This window comes from Phlebotomus papatasi, chromosome 2 (genome assembly GCF_024763615.1).
Source record: "Phlebotomus papatasi isolate M1 chromosome 2, Ppap_2.1, whole genome shotgun sequence".
NCBI lineage: Eukaryota > Metazoa > Arthropoda > Insecta > Diptera > Psychodidae > Phlebotomus > Phlebotomus papatasi.
In genome coordinates this window covers 82,017,599-82,038,499 of record NC_077223.1, presented here as the reverse complement: position 1 = coordinate 82,038,499, position 20,901 = coordinate 82,017,599, and the positions used below count along the sequence as shown (strand labels likewise).

General features: G+C 33.5%; 1 protein-coding gene across 21 annotated transcripts in view; it reads left to right on the top strand.

Annotated features, from left to right (window-relative positions):
- Nucleotides 1-20,901, top strand: part of LOC129804647 (prominin-like protein) — an 89,656-nt gene that overhangs the window by 44,056 nt on the left and 24,699 nt on the right. For 11 of the 21 annotated variants that reach the window (XM_055852156.1, XM_055852167.1, XM_055852162.1 and 8 more), the window contains exons 3-6: nucleotides 15,933-16,077; nucleotides 16,842-17,323; nucleotides 17,390-17,514; nucleotides 20,259-20,282. In XM_055852156.1, the coding sequence (XP_055708131.1) occupies nucleotides 15,933-16,077; nucleotides 16,842-17,323; nucleotides 17,390-17,514; nucleotides 20,259-20,282 (776 nt within the window). The remainder of the gene's footprint in view (nucleotides 1-15,932; nucleotides 16,078-16,841; nucleotides 17,324-17,389; nucleotides 17,515-20,258; nucleotides 20,283-20,901) is intronic. The other 10 variants (XM_055852168.1, XM_055852164.1, XM_055852163.1 and 7 more) reach the window with 1 other exon arrangement.

Sequence of the window (20,901 nt, the reverse complement as noted above, 5' to 3'; positions counted from 1 at the left end):
ATAATCGCTTGATACCAGGACTGGGCCATACGGCGGGTGTGATAGAACCCGCCATAGAAGCTCTCGAAGCTTTTGACGCGTCATTAAAGGTAGTTGTGGCATGGCGTTGTTTTGATGGAACACATCCCTTTCCATAGAGACATTCCGGATGCTTCTGATCGATTTCCAGATTCAATATATCAAAGAAGTTGATAATAGAGGTCCGAATTGAGTATTTGGCCATTGGGAAGTAGCTGGCAGCAGATTATAGTGGATGATTCCCTTGCAATCCCTTCAAACACACATTAACATCTTTTTGGTCGGTAATCCGGGCTTAGCGATCGTTTAGGCCGGCCCATCACGCCACAAGCCTAATGGTTCAAAAGGTTCTATTGCGACAATTCGTGTGGAACCCATATATTTAGCTTCGTCCTGAGACCACCTTTATTCAAATGGTTAAAAATTGTTTTCCGGCTCATCTTTAGTTCTCGGGCAATAGAATAAGTGCTCGCGTGCCGGTCCAACTCAACGATTTCCATGATTCTATCGACATTTTTGACAATTGGCCTACCAAAGAGTGCCTCATCTTTGACGTCGACTTTCTCAGAACGGAATTGTTCAAAGTTCGAACCACGGCTTTGCTTCAGGTGCTGTATTTAGTCCATAAACAGCACAAATTGTTTTGGCCTTTTTCGGCTTTTTACATTTATTGTAGTAATACTGAAGGACATGTCAAATTTTCCCTTGTTTTACATTCATTTTGGAAAACTGTAAGATATAACACTGGCTTCACCAAATACAAAACTACCAAAGAACAGTTTTGAACAGTATTGTCACATTGAAAACACCTTTTAGTATGACCAGATGCTATTTCTATGTCGTCGTGATATATTGATCACTAAAGACATCTTGAAGGGGTCTCGGTAGCTCAATGGGCAAAGTGTTGGCTTTGTGACGCAGAGGCCCTCGGTTCGATCCTTGATCGCAGCGCGTCCGGTGAATAATTGGAAAACAGTTTGTCACCATCCTTAAAAGCTACAAATTGAACGCAAAAATATCAAGAAGGTCCCGGAGTAGACCCTCATTCATTACCCATTTAGGAACCGACTCGTACGCGCCTTTGGGATAATCCATCGGATGCTCTACTATCCATCTATTGGCGATATAAGTACCCTCTAAAGTTAGCCATTATAGCACCCCTCAGAGTCATCATCGCAACTGAACAATGGTTGGTGCCGTTGGCTTAGAAAAACATTCGTTAGGATGGGTTCCCTCCCGAAACTCCTCTAGGCCCAACAGCCCTACTACAATCTTCCAAAAAGGACTCAGAATTTTTTATTTGATCTAATATTATTCCTTTTATAGTCCGTGAGTAACTCTATTAACCGCTTCTTACTGCACTATTTCATAAACTTTCCGAAATTTATTCTAAAATGTAATTTGAAAATTCGAAATTGAGTTTCGAACATTAATGACATTTTGTCCAAAAAAGTGTCATTTACCTTTTAGCAGAGACACTTTTGGAGAATCAAACTCTGGCTGTGAGCGCCCTAAATCGATAAATGCTCTCGTTCTTATTTTACCCGATTGCCCTACCTGTAATTTGCACCGGAACGATGTGTGGCAATTCGAATATTTCCAGTGTGTCTCTATTTCTTTAATTACGTGAAACGAGTAAACCATGTAAAGCCCTATATGACTTGGTGTTATCGGTTGTTAAGTATTTTGAGCTTCTGAGAAGTTAAAGTACTTTTTGAAAGTCCGCGTGTGTGTCTTTTAATTATTTCATGCAGTGTCATAATGCAATTATCATGTTAATTGAGTCTAGAGTGTGGGGAGTTTTAAAAGCGTACGAGGGAGTCAAATGAACCAATGGCATTTCCCATATTTTAATTAATTACCTTATTAAGCCAGCCTGGCAATTTTGTACCAGCAAGTGCAACTTGTGACTTATTTAATAGCCCTATGTATATTCACAAAGTTGTTTGCAAGTGAGAAAGAAATGAGAACACACAGACTTTTCTTACACGTTGTGTCAAAGAAAAACAGAGAAAAAGAGAAGTTTTTATTTCTTTCAGAAAGAAAAATCTCAAGCTTGAAACACGTTTCAATGAGCTCCATATTTTCCATTTCAAATCTCTCAAAGAGTCAACAGCTCGTAATGGCAATTGATGATGAAATTACTTAAAATGTGTCTTGGTGTGTGCGGTTATAAAAGAACTCTCACTGAATTTTTTAATGCCATTTCGTCCTCAATCATTAACACCAACTAGACTATTTTAGATCTCTGCGAGATGCATCATTAAAACAAAAACACAAAGAAGCCCCCAATTAATTCAAAAAACTTCTTTCACAAAAAAAAAAAACTGGAATATAGAAGATGATGCTGTCATGTGGAACAAAAAAGAAGAGTTACTATACTATGATGTGGATTCTTCATCACAGAAAAGGCAGAAAAGCATATCTTTGTTCAAAAATATAAATTCAGATTCACATGCGAAGATTTTCGGGTTTCATGTCTTTTGGAATTCATTTCGGAATATTTTGTGGAAAATGTTGTATATTTTCACATTTTCCTTTAGTGTCGTCATGCTGCTGCTTTCCCTTTGGCTGCATTCTTATGGGATGTTCGTCTCTGGTGAATAACGATAAAATTTATGGGTCAAGTAACTTCTTGTGTTGCCCTAAATATATTTACTGCATTTTCTTTATGTTTTTGTGTGCTTTAAAATGCATATTGTTCTCCAGAGACCCATATTTGTTGAGGAGTTTTGCAATAAAGAATTTTCTTATGATTCATTCTTGATTGCGGAATTGTTGAAGTGGACCTCTTGAGGGAAATGACAGTTTAAAACAAATATTATAAATCCCCTATTTTTTTGTGATTTATCACGCGCATTAAATTGCGATGTTTTTGAAATTAATTTTTGAACCATTACAAAGGATAATGCCCTAGACACACTTACGACTTAAGCCGACAGACGACTTAGTGGAAAATAATAGAAATGCACTTTAACCATTATTTCTACGCTTTATTATGCTGAGCCGTCTCTCGGCTAATCCTCAGGTCTGTCAAGGCCCTAACACTCCGAAAGCCAAAATCCTGCAAGCCTAGATTTAGAAAACCAGAAGGATGGAAAGGCATGTGAATTTCGGTTTAATGAAATTATCTACCCTTAGTCCGAGAACTAATGCGATGTCACTTTGTATTCAAAATTGAAATAAAAAATATTATTGTGTTCTTCAAGACATGTAATAAACATAGAAAATTTCATATGGATCGATTGATTAGCAAAGTCACAAAAAATTTTCAAAATTACTAATTGTAAGCGTTCTCTGATATAACCCCTTAAGAATAAGCCATGCGGCTTAACTTCTCAAATCCTGATGACTCAAAGGTTTTGCAAAATTTTCTGTTAGGATTGGATATTAAGGTAAAAAGATTAATTTGATGCAGAAAAGGATAACAAAAAATGGTTGCTATTTGAGATTTTTGAGAACCTTGGAAATAGGGCTAAATCTTTAGTTTGAAGGAAGACCCCGCTTATGGCTTAGCTTAACCATATGGCCTAACTGCTATAATTTCTCAACAAGCAATATTTTTGAGAAAATTTTTACTTAGTAGGGGAGACTGGGGCAAGAAGTCACAAAATGGATATTTTATCTTTTTACAAACTACTCGAATGCCTCAGAAATTTCTAATTAGCGCAGTTTTATAGGAAATTTACCGCTCTACAACTTTGTGAAAGTAATTTTCCTCTATTTTGTAAGGAAACACATTTATCGAGGCGTTTTATGAAACGTAATTTTGTGACCATTCTCAAAAATGCTGGAGCAAATAGTACCAGGCATTGAATGTTATCACATTTTGATTCGTTTTGTTACGGGATTCCGTATATTAAAAAAATCCTAGATAACATATTTCCGTAGGAAATTTATTCCTCTACACCTTTGTAAAACACCGTTTTCTTTATTTGAACGATAAGAAAGCTTTTGAAGCTATTTTAGAAGAAAAAACACACACAAAAGACTGCAAATCGTTTGACCAATGCAAACAACTAACGGTGACACATGGCATTGACGTTTTTTTTGCTGTGAGACATCATAAATTGTTTCAGTTTTTTTTTTTACTTTTTGCTCCATACCTTTTGTTACATTTTACCCCAAGTGGTCATTCTTAATAAAAGGATTTATTGAGATAAAAATCTTTTTAAAATTCTAAAATAGATAGCGGCTTCGTATTCAAAGAATCCAAGTCATTTAGAAAATAATCATCAGTGTATAAATTTTGAATATTAAGTAGGTAATAATTGATATATTCTTCAAAGACAATATTTCAAAAATAGGGCTGAAAATTTTGATATTTTTTGTTTTCTAAATTCCTTGTTCGAATTGGAAGAAACAACATCGAAGAAAGTTTATGGAAGCTATTTGTGGTAAAAATTTTAAGCCGCTATCTTATTTATCTTGAAAGCTACTGAATTTTGAAATTTTCGATTTGTGACTTTTTGCCCCAGCCTCCTCTATTGTATATTCATAGAAACTAACTTCATACAGCTATTGAAAAATCACTACGAATTGTTGTCATTAAGAAAATTCAAACCTTCGTAAACTGGGCTAAAACTCTAATTGAAAGTCAACTTAAGTGTCTCTAGGGCCAGCCTGAGTTTATTTGGGGCTCTAGGTATTATATGACCAGGAATTTTCGAAGTTAGCTTGCATCACTAGCTGCAGGACAAGGTCCATTGACCCTAATAGTAGCCCCAGAAACCTTCAATACCTAAGGGTAATGGTTAAGGCCATGCAATAGAAATAAGAATTAAGATTAGTAGGTTCAACCGCTGACTGTGTTAACAATTGTGGAATGGGCCGTGCATTCTGGATTTGATCACAGTAACTCTTAGAATTTGTATTTGATTTTGTTAAGAAATATTTGGCATTGCTAGTAATATATTTATCCCCTGGAAGTGAAATGATGTACCGTCGTTGCGGGTGACTTTGCACGTTTTTTCGCTATTTTTCAACTTTGCTCTCTAAAAGTGGATAGTTAAAGTGAAGGGAGGGGGGTTTTTGAGTAAAATTATTTGTATTCAGTCGTTAATGAATGGATTTTATGCCACTAGCATTAATTTTATAAAATTTTACTATGTTTAAAAAAATCAAGAAAAAAGGCTTGCACTGGGGATAAGGTGCGGGTGACTTTGCACTTTTTAATAAATACTAAAAAATCAACAATTTCTGATAATAAACGACAATAAAAATCTTTACATCTAAGGGTAATATGCACGAGATCTACAAGATGACATGATCGCCATCTTGATTTGACGTTTCTGTCCGCCATTTTGAATAACTGTCAAAACCTAAAACTGGTCCGATTGAGTTGAAATTTTAGTATGTTGTAGCTGATGTCAAGACCTTTTCAGAACGTATCTATGTCCCAGTCTACGTCAAGTATTTACCTAGATACAGAGGCTCAAATTTTAAAATTTTGAAATCATCATATTTTGGCGATCTTTATTTACTAATCCTTAATTTTAAAATCTAAATGAAATGCCTCAGTAACCATTAAAAATGGTTGAGGCTTTTATTTTATATATTTATTCACTCTTACATAATTAAAAAAAAATAAATGAAAAGTGCATTTATTAATTTTTTTTATTTTTTCATTTTTACTAAAACAGTTTTTCAGATCTTCAAATAATATGCTGTTATAACATTAACATTACTTTTCTTTTTGTTTGTTATTTAGATCTCATCGTCTAACGATAGTACTGTCTTTTTTGTGATGATTTCGATAAAAGAAGCTCTCTGTAGTTCTGTATTCATGATAATGTCAAAATTTTGAACTTGGAGCTCCTGTATCCAGGCAATCGCTTGACCTAGGTCGGATGTTATATATGTTCTGAAAAGGTTTTGACATCAGCTAGAACACACTAAAATTTCAGCTCAATCGGACCAGTTTTAGGTTTTGACAGTTATTCAAAATGGCGGACAGAAACGTCAAACCAAGATGGCGACCACACCATCTTGTAGATCTCGGTCACTTTATCTTAAATTATCAAAAAATTGGATAATTTTTAGCCAAATACTTTTATAATAAAGCTTTAGAAAGACCATTACATGCAACTTTATAACATAAATCATGCGTTCTTAGAAAGATAATAGGGAAAAAAATATTTTAATGAAAATAATCAACAAAATCGAAGTGGATTATTCTAGCCAGATAAATTTAGAATAGATTTGGGCAATTTACTACTCTGAAATCGATTTTAAAATCACACCTTCAGATAACTTTTTCACGGAGCCGTTTTTTGACAAAATACCTGTATTGGCATTTCATTCACTATTACTGAAGCTACCAGAATTCTTTTGAGGATCATTGTACCTTACTTGGTACTTAACATAACCCTATATACTTTGACATGGTAGACCGGATCGGCGAAGACTATCAATAAGTTGTAGAATTGTTCAAAGTCTCACGAACACCAGAGTGCAAAGTCACCCCCCGAGTGCAGTCACCCGCAACGACGGTACGAATAAGGTTGAAGAAGTCCTATAAAAACTTTAAACAAAAAACTCTCTATAATAAGATTCGTAAGAGTCTTAAAAAGTTCTAATTCTTATGAAAGTTGTAGGAAATATTTACGCGCATCATCTAGGCTTGATATACCCTAAATCATATTACCTACTTAATTCAAGATTATTTAAAAAATAAGCAAAAATCATATAAGGTTAAAAAGCATGCCAACGTTCTTGTTACTCAAAAACTCACAAAGAAATTGATATCTGCAAAAAATTAACCATGGAGAGTGCTCATAGCAAAAAGTATATCGATCCATGATTTACAAGAAACCTCTCAAACAATTGAAATGGTCTTTCTTATTGCATTGAAAAGTGGCTCAATGCTAAAAGTGGACCCCCATTTCATGTTTCTATGGCGCAATTTTTTACATTTCGCCAAATGTGTCGAATCTTTTTTTTTCTTAATTTGTGCAGCGAACTGAGAGCTTGTCCATAAGAGCCACTTCATAAACTATAGAAATATGACCATAATAAATACAGAGTGAAAACAATAATCGTAAAGTATTCCAAGTTCCTGCCCTAAACAACCGCAAAATACTGCAGTACCGGCAGTACCTAACATACATTTTCAATGACAAGGCATCATGGAAAGAGGAAAATAATAGTTGTTGTATTTTGCAGAATATGTACAAATTCTATTTTTTTTTTCAAACTCATGTTTTGATTGCAGAGCAAAAAAATAAACCCATTGTATTTCATTCATTAGGCCGTGAGATACATTATATGGGCCATTTCTTTGTAATCTCGCTTTGAAGCACATCATATTCTTCCATTTATATCACTTTGAGCAACATTCTGCAAAATTCTTTGAAACCCACCGTAAAAAATGTAAGTCTGACTCATCTCAACATCATTTTCCACAATCTCATTCATTTAGCTTTTATCTAATAAATTGGTAATTGAAGTTGTTGAATTATAAACGTATCACTGCCCGACAAGAACTCTATTGTCTCGTTTGCAACAATAGCGAAAATTCGTTTTCTTATCAAATTTCTCTGATAAGAAAACACCTCTCAGTTCTTCGAAATCGGAAATTACATTTTTTTCCATAATAAATGAGAAAATGTGTCGGATTTCATAAATCAAACAACCAATATTATTCGCAAATACATACGTGCTAAAATGATAAGCACAATATGAAATTTATCTTACCCCCTCTATATACTGATAAGATTGATTAAGCGGAAAGAAATAAGATTGTGCAGTTCTTTAGAAGTGAGATAACTATAGCGAGTTCTTTAGACATTGAATCATTTATCACAATTAGGACAATTACGGAAATTTTAAGATAATAAATTTTGATTCAAACGATATGTGCTATCCGGGGGGTCAAATTCACATGAATAAACTTAGGGGAAGGCTTTAGGGCTTCACACATAGGGGGAGGTGGGGCTACTTTGAGCTGTGGGGCTAGATTGTTATACGACTTTTTCGCCTATTTCTAAATGAGGCTAGTCCTTACAATTATTTTATTTAGATACACAATTATTTTGTCGATCCAAATTACATCATGTTAAAACCCAGTTGCCTTTAGAAATATGCGAAAAAATCGTATAACAATGTAGCCCCACAGCTCAATGTAGCCCCACCTCCCCCTACTCTAACTTCGAACACTTCATTTTCTTTTAGGAAATATGTGCTATTATTACAATATATTGCGATACGGTCAAATTTATTTAAGGAATATGGGAAAAAACTAGTGAAAGGCCTAGATCAGCTTATTCTAGGTGAGCTTCTTAACGTGAGCCAACACGGATTGCATGCAAAATCGATTTGAAACTAAAGATGAGAGATGTTTATTTGTACAGCAATTTAGAATTAATTTCTGAAAAATTTCAAAGTTTTTATGTAAATCAAAATATCTAGGATGGTAGGGGGAAGTGGGGCACCTTTGAAATTGGGATTTATCACCTTTACTTAAATGGAACTGAGCCACATCATGATAAAATTTAGCTTCTCAATCTGTTTGTGCATCTAAATTATATCACGATAACGCTCAATTTTATTTAAAAATAGGTAAAAAATCCCAAATTTAAAGGTGCCCCACTTTCCCCTAGTGGAATTGGGTGATAGAAAGCTTTAGAGCTTTGCGCGACTTTTAATTTGAGCCCTCACTCGTCAAAATCGGTCAGATAGATCGGAAGATGTGGCGCTTTGAATTTCGTGAACTTTGACCTATAATATCTCCGGTTCTATTTTAACCACAGCGAACCTACGCCACTTTTGGAAACTTCATCATAGCCTAGGCTATAACACTCTAAAATTTTATCAAAATGCCCATTACTTACGTTTTCGAGGAAAATGAGTTTGAATTTTGACATCATCGCAGCGCCACCTGTGGAAGCTTTTTGAGCCTCCATCTGAAAGTGCTCATCGAGACGAACACACATACCAAAATTTAGGTCAAAATGTCAATTAGAACCGGATATAGAGGCCGGTCAATTTTCGAACATTGACCCCTTATGGCTCGTGTCAGGGATTATCGATCGACTTAAGTATCTTTTTGTCTGATAGGTATAATCTGCGGCTTAGCATACTAAAATTTGATCTCAGAAATACATAATAATTGCTTTTAGCTGAGATTCTGTACAATCTCAGCTTCTGTGGTCCGAGGTGAAAACCGATCTTGTCAGATCGGGCCCAAATTTTGGATAAACACGTTTTGACTCTCATAGATCACGAATATCATAGCCGCCAAAAAACGATTTTCGTGGACGTCCGGCCGTCCGGCCGATCGAGTCTACGTAGTACAAACGCTTCTGGCGAGAGAACGGAAAGAAATATCGACAAGCAGTTTTTGGCAAAGGTTAAATATCGGGTGGACGTCATCCGGTGGTGATGTCAGATCCATCCTCCCATCCTCCCTTCCGCCATTTAATACAAACCAAATTTTGTTTTATTATTAGCTCAGAGCCTGAGAGCTTTCGATTAAAAAAAAAATAAGCCCCCCGACCCCCTTAACCCGAGCTAGAAGGGGTCAAAAATTGAACTTGCAAATGGCCAGATCTCCGGTTCTAATTGTCAGAATTTGAAAAATTTTGGTGATTTAGAAAGCTCTCATTAAATATTACAAGTATTTGAACATCGAATTTTCATCCGATTAAATCGACATTCCGATTAATCGAAAAATGGATTTTCGCAACTTCGATGTTGAATATCTCGAAACTTCCATTTTCAATTTTGACGAAATTTTAGTATGTTGTAGCTGTGGTCAAGAGCTTTCTAACGGTGGGTCGCACTTTGCCCTAGCTCTATCCTAACCCGAGTTATAAAGGAAAACAACCTTACCGGATCATTATCTTCAGTGTTTATGAAACGATTTCGATGAAATTTTATTACTTTGTATCTGAGATCGAGACTTTTCCGTCTCTACCCCACCCCACTGTACCCTGACCCTTACTATATCGAAATTGACCGGACTCTATCTCTAATGTTTATTAACCGACTTCAATGAACTTTTTTTCTTAGGTCACCTGTAAAGAATCTCACCTACCATAAGCGTATCTGGGCTTATCACTGGTTTTTTCTTAATATTTCAATACTTTATTATGATGAAGAAGTTGTTCTGCAATATGGAAAAATTGAAGAATGTGGTTATTTAGATGAAATTATCTTCCTCGTCACAAATTTCTTAAATTTAAGAATTGTTTTTAATTTAAATACAGATCTAACTAACAAGATTTATTTGCGTTAATCATTTTTTGTAAAATAGTCTCAACGTTTTATGAAAAATTTATATTTGAATTTGTAACTATTATAATTCCTCCTCTAGGTACGTACAAGTTTACCTAAATAATTGCACAAATTAACATTTAATTAAATGAATTAATGAATTTAATTAAATGAAGGATTATTCGTAGCATTTTTATACATTTTTACAGAATTTAATTTTAATTGAAAAATTACAATTTACAATTTATTCTTTTCGTTAAATTGAACAAGAAGTTGAGTAATAATAATTATTATGGTTCTAGTGGCACACGTCGCTGCATTCAAAACATTCCCATGTTTTATGTTTTTATAAACAGTCTTTCAAGATCAATCATTATTATTTAATACTGAAACTTCTGCATTTCCTGCGCGTGTCTGTTTGATTTTCCATTTCCAAGAAGTTCAATTCTTTTGCAATTCTCCAACAATATATTGCAAAAGAATTCTTTTCTGGTGATTGTACTTGTGCACGTATTGCAAATTCGACAGCCAAGTTTAAGAAAACCGATAGAAACCATGAATAGTTGATTGAGTTTCTCCTACATAGAAGTACGATACGTAGGGAAAATTGAAATTTATTGCATATGAAGACAATATGCAGAAGAATTTATCATAAAATATTCTACTGAGTGGCATTTGTTGGTAGAAGGACATGGTTATTGTTTATTGAAGAATTGAAGAATGCTATTTGAGATACAAATTTGATGTGAAGAGAGAGTGTCTGCTACGAGAATAAATTGGAATGTCTGATGAAAGCTTGAAACATTCTCTTTTGTTGCCAGCAATTGATAGAAATTGTGATCATGTCAATTTATACTGGCTCTCCCTTTTATCTGGGATGCTCTCAACTGGCTTGGAGATTAATTAGGAAGTTCCATAACAAATGAAGATTGTGAATGTTGCAATGCAGACAAATCCATTTTGTGGTGGATTTTGTGCGCCAAAACGCAAGAACTGGGTCAAAGACCCAGATACGAGAAAAGAAATTAGATTATTTACCGAGAAATTCTTACAATCGATAACCTGAGACTAATGGGCGGTTTCTTAGTCGGATAATCTAATGGTATTCAAAAGAGCTTCTTCCTCTTTTGCTATTTATTGTATACAATACGTATTATTTGCACGTCAATTTTGATTTATAGCTCCCATATTCAAGTATGCTTACTATCTCGGATAGAAAATTAGTTTTGCTAATAGAAAATTCTTTGAAAGTGCTGGAATCGATTTGTCAAAGGTCTCAAATTAGAATCTTCTTAAGAACATCACAGATATTACCATACGCAAAGTTTAATTACATTATTAAAATATTAGTTTTTTTATTCAAATAAATTTCTAATTTTAATAAAGAACTTGCGTGAAAATGATCCTTGTAAAGGATCCCGTAAGATGATATTTCGAAAGTTTCGTCAAATCAATCATTTTAAATAGATCTACACTTAAGCGTATATTTCAGGAGAGTAAATATAAAGATCTAAGGAAATGAAATATCCTGCAAAGTGGTGGATCGAGTGGATCAGTTACGTTCCAGGTGCTAAACTGGTAGGGACTAGGGAGGTAAAATTTGGACAGCGGAGCAACTGCTTGTAAAGCTCTCTTTCAGACACAGTGCCATTTTGCATATATGGCTGGAAGAAGCACCTTTGTAAAAGATGCTTTCGCATAAAAGTCTGGTATATTTTTGGGAAGAAAGATTCAGTTTTTGCAGTTATAAAGACTTAAGCGGTCTTTAAACCTAAAGCGAGTTACAAGTTCAGTTTCTGAATGTCTCAAAATCCTAAGAAATAAGCAATTTCAGTGCTGTTTCAAAATCTAAATGAATTAGGGTCAACGGAACACCTTTTCGCCAATGAATATTTATTGGCAATGTCGTCAAAATATTCATTTTTTTATGTAGGGGAAATTACTCTCCTTTCGAACGATCATGCCTTCGAGTAATGTGAATTTTCTTTTTTTTTTTTCCTAAAACACTTATGACCTCTAGACATTAGAAAAAATTTATGTCCATATTGAAGTGTTTTTCCTACACAAGCGTAGGGAATTTGCTCCAATATGAACATAAATTTGTCTAGTGTATAGAGGACCATTACACATTTCTATTGAATATTAGTTAAGTTATTATCAATTATTGATAATTATATGTAAGTTTCTTAGGAAAAATAAAAGAAATCCACATTATTCAAAGGCATGAACGATAGAAGTGAGAGTACTCTCCCCTATCACGTAAAATATAAGCAATAGAACGTCTTTTCATTAATCTAAATTTTACCACAAGGATACGTATTCAAATTTCGTATCCCAAATAGTACAAATTTTGTGCCAAATAGGTCAGGATACAATTTCTTAAACTGCCAATAAGTGTTCCTTTCACCTTCTTTGCCCTAAATGTCTAATCGTAAATCAAACTTTCCTAAAAATCTTGCTTGATTTGAAATTAGATAATTAAAGTCATATAGCTAAACCTTACGTCTTAAGCCCGTGTAAGGCTTAGTCATACTAACTATTTCTTACTAGGCACCCTAGGCACTGTATTTTTGGAAAATTTTGAGCTAGGATCGGGTATTAATGGAAAATGTTTCATCAAATTCCAATAAAAAATGCTTGTCCGCAATAAAACTAGTCCGAAGACCGCTTTAGGATCTGAAGCCTAGACATTTGACCCGTAAATAACCCAATAGGTTCTGAAAAATCAATGAAACTGCTAGTTATTTAGGATTCTTAAGCCTTTAAGAATCGGACTAAGCCTCTATTCTGAAGAACGATTTATACGGGTTTCAGGCCTAAAAGGCTTAGCCATAGATTATTTGCTCTAATTTGTTACCAATCATTTTTTTGGGAAAATTTAACCTATGAGGTAAGGTTTGGGTACCTTATAGGGTCCTTCTGTCATGACTTGTGTTTGTCTTTATTCTCATGATCTTGAATACTTGAGTACGACAATAACCTTCCATAATTTCTAACTAGGATTTTTCAAGGTCAAAAGATGGAAATCGATTAGAACACGTTTGGATTGATTTAAAAGGTTTTGAAATCCGGGACAAGTCTGTTTCGGTTTCAATCGGTTTTGAGGCGTTAGTTCTTAGAATTTTAAAGTACAGTACATGTGGGTAGCTTTTCGTAAGCATACCTTTAATCATAGAACTCAAGAATGGTCCAAAGACCATAATACGGCAATTTTTGGAAAATTGTGACTGGATTGGATAATAAAAGTAAATGGTCCATTAGATTCTGATCAACCAATAAAATTGCGTCTTATGTATGATTTTGAGACCTTCGAAAAGTGGGCTAAACCTCTGGTCTGAAGACCGCTTTAGGCTACTTAAGGATGGTAGAAAGATTATTCTTAAGCGTTATGCCAAAAATATACCCAGGCTGATCCTCTAGAATACTCTGCTCGAAAATTTTGGCAGTAAAAGATCAGCCCAAAATAACATAAGGATTTAGAATCAATGGTTACCATTTTTGGCGTAAATTTGCAGTAAATCTGCTCATTTTGATTGCTGAAAGACTTCTTAAATGTGATTGATATCAATGGATTTTTCATACAAATAGGAGCACTGTGATCTTCTCATTACTCCAATCTTAATACATTTTGAGGTTTTATGATATTGCGTGCGTACTATTACTCTTTGCACCATTATTGGGCGAAAAAACATATCCATGCTTTTTTCATCCATTTGACATTTCGAAAACTACCCAAAAACACCCAAAGTGAAGTTTCATATTTTTGCCACTGGCGCTGATGTCGTTAATCCTTTTAAATTTCACAAGGATTTTTCATTATTAAGGTCAGCCTGATCCCCCAAATTTCGGGCTGATCCCTAAACCGATGCCTACGAAGTGCATGGGTGCAAATTGACTCGCATCTACCGTATAAGGTTATCTATAATTTCACTTTTATTGCATTCCTAAACGTAGACCTTTAAGAGAAATATATGCTGTTTGGGATGTAACATCAAATTCATTCGTGTTTGCAAGGAAAGAAGTAGTAAAAAAAAGATATTTACTTACTTGTAATTATAGGTATTATTCTCCATCTTATTGATGCGACCGCTTAAATTTACCAAAGACAATCTTCATTTTACTGACTTTTGCGCAAGAGACTCTTGATATACTAATTGAACTTCAAGCATAACAATTTGTGGAACTATTTATTTTGGTATTTTAATTTTTGTTGTGAAAAGAGCAAAGAAGAATTGAACACTCACGCTAAGGACAAACTTCTTCTTGCAAATATCAAATGAAACATAAAAGTCCGATAAGAACAACGCTTTGCATTAAATAGATTGCCCAGATACTCCACAAGCCAAGGACGAACTTTTTCTCAAGAGATTTTTCTGTTAATAAAACTAACTTTAAGTGAATTTCCAAATACAGCTTTGACCTTATTTCAGAATTATATTTCTGTCTTCGTATTTTGCTCAATTGACCATTTTATGCATTCAGCAGAAATAACATTTTATTTAAACAAATATCAAGATCAAGATAATAAATAACGTAATATAGTACAATAAATTTTATTATTTGTTTGGAATACCTCTTCGGTGTCTCTCTAGTTTACAGAATTATTTTTTTTTAGTCTTTTTGTTTACAAACATAAAGTCATAATTTACGGTTTCCGACTGCGTGGAATCTTTTCTGTTGATTTTAAAATCAATGTTGCGAATTTACAATTGTAACAATGGTTGAGGGTAGAGCGAGAAAAATGAGAGATTTTTGCACCAATCTCAACAATATTAGATATTTCAGAGTTAAATAAGTTTCTTCTTGTAATTCCATAACTTATTAGTGTTTTTGTGGTTTTGTTTATTATGAAATAGATTTGCAAGAAACAAATTTTCCTGTGTTTTTTTAAGTTTATTTTGACAGTGTTTTCCTGGGATTTAAAATCAGCACCGTCATCGTCACACTTTCCTTATAATTAGGTTTTTCTCTAATGAGAGAAAATTCATAAATTGTCAAGGAAATAGTTAAGATCGAGTCTTGGTGTAAAATTTTTATTTTACCATGGACTATAAAAAGAGTATTTCACATTTTGTTGTTATTCAGTTGGACACTAAAACGGTAATTGACACAAAATGGTTGAATTTAAGTATCACATTTAAGTTGTGATAGCTTATTAGTATTTATGGCTAAGTAATTAAATTTCATAGGTACAAATGACGAATTTAAAGGTTTTGCAAGACAAAGAAATGTCGATCACGTTGAAGTACATTAGAACAATCATGTACTAAAAAATGTTAATGAGAAAGATTTCTCCTTTTTATTTTTCATTGGATAGCATCAATAGGCATTTTCCTATGAGCTTTAACTACTATTCATTAAAAGGAATAATTTAAAATTTAATCTGTTTAAACAAGTGCTAGTGAAATTCCATATCATGCGGACGATCGCTCAATTAAACAGTTGATTTGATTGTAAAGAATCTCACTTGAAATCTCTTCAATTTGAATGTAAATTTGAGAAATTGAAATGTCATTTGATCAAAGTCTGTAACAAGGGTGTTTATTCTGTCAATTTTCTCGTCATTTGCAATTGTTAAATAACCACAATATTTATCAAATGCCACACAATATCAAATAGATGGTGAATTGCCATTGTTGATATCTTTCCGCTCTATTGGCACTTTCCATTAACCATTTGGCGTATTTTACCTTTCGCAGGTTACATAATTGTGTCTGATCGGAGTGTTTCCTTTGGGCCAAAAGTGCACAATCAGCAATATGGTGATTTGGCCAAACATTATTGGGCTATTTTGGTGGTTGTCGCTCTGGCAGCACTTATAATAGTTCTCACGCCAATTATTGGGTAAGTATAGATATAGACTTCTTTAAGTGCTATGCAACTGTACGATTTTGGTTATGTAAAATGATTTTTGCGATGCGACTTTGCAATTTAATCTTACAACTTAAGTAGGGGATATGAAATACTTAATACGATTTTTAACTTGTAAATTTATGTTTAGGACGTTAATTAAACGAATTTTTCGAATCAACTTTCCGATTTTTATGACAAAAATGAGTTTTTTTTTTTGAGAAGATAGAAACGACCAAGCTTCTTGAAATTTTTGGTGTATATTTGTACAGATTGAAAGTACTTAAATATTTTTTTAGAGAAAAAAAAACTACAAAAATGGCGGACTAATGAGTAGTCCAATGGGTTCTGTCGCAGTACTCCCTGATTTGCGGGAAATCTGTAGCTCGTAATTCTTATCTGAGAAAAATAATTTTTCTTAGCTTTTAAATCTTTTGTCTTTAAATTATAAAGCGGTCTTCAGACTAGAGGTTTAGCTCAGTCCCCGAAGGTCTCAAAATCTTAAATAGCGAGCAATTTTATTACTTTTTGATAACCAAGTCATTTATCTTTAATAATCCAATCCTAAGTTTAATTTTTCCAAAAGAAAATTCGTAATTGATAAGAAATTAGAGCAGTTAAGCCATATGACTAAGCCCCAAGCCTGAAGCCTGAATAAGACTAAAAATAAAGTTAAAATCGCAAAGTTGAATTGCATTATATGCCAATTCTTTGGTCTTGTTTTCTGATGGTGTTTTGAAAATGTGGTCAATGTGCAGATTCTGCTTCTGCTGTTGCCGCTGTGCTGGAGCTTGCGGTGGCAGGTCACAGCCCTTTGACAAGAAGCACGATACTTGTCGTCGTGTCTTCCTGGGATTGTTCCTAATTTGTGCCGGGACGGGAATTGTGTTTGGCGTTGTGGTGGCTTTCGTTACCAATAGCTACATGCAGCAGGGCGTTGAGAATGCCACAGTGTCTGCTAGGGAGGCTGTAGATGATACAAGACTCTTTCTCAAGACGACATCGAGCGAAATAAATCATCTACTTGTGCGGAATTACAATGAACTGTCCAATGATCTGCATCAAATGCTCAATGAGACAGCCACGGTGACAATGACGAGGCTCGATGAAGCCTCAAATGCCACATCCCTCACTCAGCTCAATAATTTTGTGCAGACACTGCCGCAGGTGAAAGAGAATCTGGAGCGCCTGAAGGTGCTGACGAGCGATCTGCAAACAAATGCATCACAATTGAATGATGGTGAGATGGCGAAAATTGCCATTAACTGATTCAATTTGGTTTGCAATCTCTATTGAATTTTTGCAGGGCTTCGGGGTGTAAAAAGGGAACTGCTGAATTCACTGTCGGGTTGCGATGCTGCTCCGTGTCGCGATGTCATGTCACAGTACGAAATTGGGAAGCTCGATCTCAATGGCATTGACTACAATCAGGTAAATTTTATTAATTATTCAATGTTACTCTAACTTTTCTCGTAGGCTAACAATGTAGCAATTTTGTACCTTCTTGGCCCTTATTCATTTCCAATTCTAATGCAAAACAAAAAGGTTAATGATGAAATATTTCATGATGTTTGATTTTCTTCTCGAAATAATACTAAATTCTCCACTTTGAGATGGTTTAAGATTGTTTCTGAAAATTTAATGACATTTGTTATTAGCTTTTTCGAAGGAAATCCAAGAATAATTAGATAAATAGAAACACTGTACACCACCTTCTTAATTTTGGTTGTCAATCTCTTGTGCAAAATTACATGAAAAAAAGGTTTTTTTCAGGTTAGTATTTAAAACATTCAAAGACTGTTTGATTTTATTTTATTAATTGAATAATAAGTGATAATTGTTGAAATTCTATTGATATTTCTTATATTTTGAGATTATTTCCTAAAAAAAAATTTAAACAGGTTTTCCCTAAACTAAGAAAAAAATTTAAAAAGTTAAAACAACTCTATGGCAGAGTTGAATTAACTCTACGAACATCGATGTAATTGTTAATTTTTTTCGTTGCAAAATTTAGTAAATAGAGTTAAAACAACTCTTCGTTCGAGTTGAATTAATTCGTATAATCGATGTAAATACCACTCTTTTTCGATGTAAAATTTCATCTCGACTGAATTATATGCTTAAGTGTTTTCGTTTTAAGAATATACTTCAGTCAAGAAGATTTTCGTGTGACAAAGTTCATATGGAACATCAACTAGAAATATACCTGACAGTGTTTCATGAAGACATATGTGTGCATCATAAGCGATATTTCGCTCGGAACATAGGGAACTTGAAGTCAGGAAAATATTAATAAAGAAAATGATAAAATTAAAAGAAAACATAAAATTGCAAAACATATTTATTTTGGGATTTGAAAGAGTTATTTTAACTCTAAAAAAGATTTTTTTAACTCTTGAAACGAGTTATTTTAACTCTTAAAACGAGTTGTTTTCAGTTTTAAAAAGAGTTTATTTTTTTATTAAATTGAAGTAAAATCAACTCTAGTATATAGTTAATCGAAAATCACAAGGAAAAAGAGTTAATTCAACATCGATTCGAGTAAGATTTACTCAATTATTTTTCTGAGTGTACCTTTTTTATTATATTCATCATCCAAAGATCTATTTTTTTTTTAATTTTTATCACCAGTTTGAATTTGATAAGAGTTTTTTTTCTTAGAACGATTTACAGACTTTTGAGAAACAAAAAGATTCCCCATATGAGTAACAATTTCTTTCCAAAAATTACCTCGTCCACGGACACCGAAAATTTTTGGAACAAATATGTTACAGATGTAGGAATAAAATTGTTATAAAAAATATACCAATTTGTTCCTGACAGGGGGAACAAAACAGCCGAGTGTAACAAATTCTATTCCAACTTTCAGGAATAAATTTGTATAAAACGAAATCAAATCAAATTTGTAGACATTCCACCGTAGCAAAACGGTTCCAAAAGAAAACTTTTTTGGCGGAAGTTGATTTGAAATATTATCCGATCGGAAATTTTTCCGTTTCTTCTCACGATTCGCTATTCGGAAGTCTACACTGATAATGCAAATAGAAAGACTGACCTTAACAATGATCCAATATTCAATTCCATGAGTCTGAAGCAAGTATAATAAGTCCTATAAGAGGAGACCTATGCATGAGACCTATGCAGCTAAATTTCCCTAATTTGTTATCAAACAAGATTTTTGGAAGAGTTTTCGAAAAATTCGGGATTGTAAGGATAAATGATTATTTAGATAAAAAAAGAATTTCTCAGAAACTGGGATAAACCTAGTCTGAGATCCGTTTAAGGCAATCAATCGTTAAGTCTTTTATTTTTTCTCAGTGAAAAGTTTTCTAGAAAAAAATCCTTAAATCAGTGAAGATATCTTATAAAATTATTTAGCTTTCAAAAAAAACTGAGGAAAAACTTCATTATCTTTGTTGTTTAAAACAATTTTTGGCTCTACAGGCTCTCTCAAATTCGGGCATTTGGGACCGAAATGTCACCAGAATTAGAGAGAAATTCGCGCGACAAAATTTTTGAAATGCAACGATTTTTTATTCATCTGCATAGACAAAGTGATTTTACACACTCATTATATCCTAAATTGCATGAAAAGTCTTTAATAATGCAAAATCACATCAAAATTAAGAGAAACCATGTCAAATTTGAGCATATTTGATCCATTTGATAATCATAATCAAATTTGAAAAATGACAACAAACATTTTTCAAATGTAACTACTGCCTGAATTAAAAAGTAGCCTGATCTTAAAAGAGCTAAATAGCGAGAGTCTACTGTATTATTGATTTTTGAGTCAAAGTAAGTGTCTTGCGATTTTTCAGAACGTTCAAGGTATATTTGATTGCCGCTAGAGGCGCTAAAATTGTATTTCACATGTCATAAATATCTTATCAGCTTTTAGTGATATGAAAAATCACTTAAGAATATTTTTATCAAAAAAATCACATATTTATATCATGAAATATTTCATCATGTACCAATTTCCGCATTAACTATTTATATCAAAAATGTTGTACACGAAGAGAAGTCTTATATTTGCAATTTCCCATTTGACAACAACATGTCCTCCAGGTAATTGAGAGAAGGAAAAGTATAACGAGAAGCAAAAAAGAGACTCTGCTATTTCCTTCATATAAAATGATTTCTCTTCTTTTTTTTCTTTCTTACATGCCAAGATGCTAGACAGGTATTTTCCTCGGGTACGTTTTTCACACAAACTATACACTCCTCAAATTTCTGCACATACTTGAAAATCTACTACACTATCAATATTTTTTTTGCCTTTTTCCTGAGTTGCTTTTAGATTTTTTTTTTTTTAATTTCTTTTCGTCACCCATGTCGTTTAATTTTCTTTTTGATTGTCATCTTGCTTCCTTGCAGTGCTTCTTTCTATTTTTTTTTTGCAGTAATTTAGTTTCTTCAAGAAATACAGAAAGATAAATTATTGCATGTGACACCTTGAAAATGAATTTTATTTTTGAATATCATACAATTTAATTTAATTTTGTTTTGATATTTTGTCTGGAATTTTTTTTCCTGAAAAATAAACTAATAATTTATTTGCATTAACATGTCACGATTGCATAAGTTTTCTTCGAGTGATAAATGGTTAAGATGGCTAAAAATAAGATTTGAAAAGAAGAAAGTTTTTCTTTCCAACTCCCACGAAATTTTTCAGAAATCGGTTGACATAAAAGAAATAAATATGCGTTTTTCTTGAGCTTAATAAGAGAAGAAAGATGAATCAGAAAGTGATTCTTGGAAGAAATGCATCATGAGTTTGAATTTACTGCGCTATTAAATTTTCTAAAGATGAAA